This window comes from Salvelinus sp. IW2-2015, unplaced genomic scaffold (assembly GCF_002910315.2).
Source record: "Salvelinus sp. IW2-2015 unplaced genomic scaffold, ASM291031v2 Un_scaffold11766, whole genome shotgun sequence".
NCBI lineage: Eukaryota > Metazoa > Chordata > Actinopteri > Salmoniformes > Salmonidae > Salvelinus > Salvelinus sp. IW2-2015.
The window spans coordinates 1-2,928 of NW_019953023.1; the positions used below are offsets into that span (position 1 = coordinate 1).

Consider the following 2,928-nt stretch of genomic DNA (forward strand, 5'->3'; position numbering starts at 1 on the left):
GTTGATGCTGAGAAGGTGACCAACTTACTGCAGCTACCGCAGTTCTTTGACCTGGAAATCTACACCACTGGTCGATTGGAAAAGGTTTGTGAATCGTCTGATATTCCTGGACTTCAACTAATCCTACCGTACCTTAGATTGTTAACGGTAAGTTATTCACACGGTTATTGTGGCCGAATGTAGTTTGAGACCTCGCATCCCTTTGCCCTCTGTTTGTGTGCAGCACTTGGAGTCGTTGCTGCGTCAGATCAGGGAGGTGGTGGAGAAGCACACAGAGACTGACGTGCTGGAGGCGTGCTCCATGACCTACCACGCTCTCTGCAACGAGGAGTTCACCATCTTCAACAGGGTGGACATCGCCAGGTCCCAGCTACTGGACGAGTTGGTGGACAAGTTCAACAGACTCCTGGAGGACTTCCTGCTGGAGGTGGGCACAGATGCATAGAGATACATAAAATGTCTATTGTATTCTATTTAATTCTATGTTTAGCTGGCTGAGTGGCTAAGAGACTGAGCAGTCTGTCTGTCAGATTGAGAACTTCTATGGCAGATTTGGCAAAGCATAAGGACATTGCCTGTCTTTAATCTTTGTAGATTATTTGTCAAAGAAAAATGAGTATTCTAGGGTAGTACTCAGATTCGTGTTAATTGAAACTGGGACTGTAAATTGAGTGATACAAGGCTATGTAGGATTTCACAACCTAGTTATCTGTTGTTTCAGGGTGAGGAACCAGATGAGGATGATGCCTACCAGGTCCTGTCCACACTAAAGAGGATCACTGCGTTCCACAAGTAAGGCCTTGAGCAAGATTAAACAAGTAATGTGTAATCCAAACATTTGCCAATGAACGGTAGATAAATCATAACTCCTTATCTGAGTAGATTCTGTGTTTCTCTCTCCTCTTCAGTGCACATGACCTCTCTAAATGGGACCTGTTCACCAGCAACTATAAGCTACTAAACACAGGACTTCAGAATGGAGATATGCCTGAGCAGGTACCTAAACCATAACCCTGTTATCCCCTCAAACCCACCTACCCCTGAAATGTTTGACATTCATCTCCACTGTTTACTATCACTTACCTTGTAATACTCTCTTTTTCCCAGATTGTAATTCATGCGATGCAGTGCACACACTACATCATTCTGTGGCACCTAGCCAAGGTCTCAGAGGGCAGCTCCACAAAGGTACACACACTGTTGTTATCAGTGACTAATGACTCCAGTGTCTACCAATGGTTGTGACTATACACCCCTGTGTGGCGGAGTTACAAGTTGTGTCTGTAAAATGAATGTGGTTTACTGAGTAAATAGTGAGTAGTGAATACTGAGAAAAGCTGTTGGTTTCCAGGGGAACATGGTCACCCTGAGGAAGCAGATGAGGGCCTTCTGTCTGATGTGTCAACGCTACCTCACCAGTGTCAACACCACTGTCAAAGAGCAGGTGGGTTGTCCTACGTCATGTCAGTCTGTTCCCTGACTGTGTAGCTGTGTGTTCACTGTTAAGTGAGTGCTGAGGAGTTGCTGCTCTGTTGTATTTTCCTGGATTACTGTAAAGCACTGTGTGACAGCTGTTGACGTGGACGGGTGTTGTGTGATTGATTGATTGATTGACTGTGTTCCAGGCCTTCACCATCCTGTGTGACGCCCTGATGATCTTCAGCCACCAGATCGTGTCGTCGGGCCGGGAGCAGCTGGAGGCTCTGATCTACACGCCAGACTCCCCCCTACAGGCCGAGCTGCTCAACTTCATCCTGGACCACGTCTTTATCGACCAGGACGATGACAACAACAGCACAGGTCAGACACAGCCCACTGGCAGACAGTAACAACACAGGCCAGACAGAGCCCCCCCCCCCACACACACAGCACAGGCTAAACATCCACACAGCCCACCTGGCAGCTAGTCACAACACGAGACGGCTGAGAATGGCTTTTAATGTGAATAGTGCACACACAAGTTAAAAAAACAGAGCTGTTTCTGAGTTAGAGCGAACACATTATATGGAGACAGGAATGGTAAAGTTTTGCAAGCGGTTACCTCAGTGTTCTTAATTTTATCAGATGGGCAGCAAGATGATGAAGCCAGTAAAATCGAGGCTTTACACAAGAGACGTAACCTGCTGGCAGCATACTGCAAACTGATAATTTACAATGTAGTGGAGATGAACACTGGAGCTGATATCTTCAAGCAGTACATGAGGGTATGTCTGGCCTCCAACCATATTTAGACCTTTTAAAAGAAAAATGTTATGTTGTGCTATTCCTAATCAATGAAATGTGTGTTTTTCTCTCTAGTACTACAATGACTATGGAGATATCATCAAGGAAACYATGAGTAAAACAAGACAAATTGACAAGATCCAGTGTGCCAAGACCCTTATTCTGAGTTTGCAGCAGGTAAGAGCTATGGTGAAATTAACATTCAGTTAAAGTATTGTCTTCATTTTGTGACAATGTGAGTGGTTTTGATGATTTGTTTTTAAAAATTTGCAACACTTTTGTCTTTTTAGCTTTTCAATGAGATGTTATCTGACCTCGGCTGCAACTTTGACCGCTCGTCGTCGTCCTTCTGCGGCATTAAAGAACTGGCCCGACGTTTCTCGTTGACCTTTGGCCTGGATCAGCTGAAGACCAGAGAGGCTATCGCCATGTTACACAACTGAAAGAGAGCGTTTCCTCTCCGGACCAGGGGATGGGCTCTTTGAAGGCAAACTCGATTCCATCCCTGCAGCAAGTGTAGCACAAGACAAAATCTTTAGCAAGGAATGGATTGAAGTATTGAGCGTTGTAAAATACTTAACAGTTCTGGGAGGTTGCAGTAGAAGCCTCAAATAGAAAGCATGCCTGCAGAGCTGTATAAACCTTACGTATTTGAATTCCTACACAGGGATGAGTTTCACATTTGTGCTGCAGGCTATAACTTGT

The 2,928-nt window shown here is 45.1% G+C and overlaps 1 protein-coding gene across 1 annotated transcript; it reads left to right on the forward strand.

Moving 5' to 3' along the window:
- The first annotated feature begins 6 nt into the window (after positions 1-6).
- On the forward strand, positions 7-2,666 carry LOC112080102 (cohesin subunit SA-2). The gene is made up of 10 exons (XM_024145875.1): positions 7-84; positions 224-427; positions 722-792; positions 909-996; positions 1,108-1,188; positions 1,352-1,444; positions 1,626-1,800; positions 2,065-2,204; positions 2,299-2,400; positions 2,514-2,666. The coding sequence occupies exons 2-10, from the start codon at positions 302-304 to the stop codon at positions 2,664-2,666; spliced, it is 1,029 nt and encodes a 342-aa protein (XP_024001643.1). The 5' UTR covers positions 7-84; positions 224-301.
- Positions 2,667-2,928: the final 262 nt, after the last annotated feature.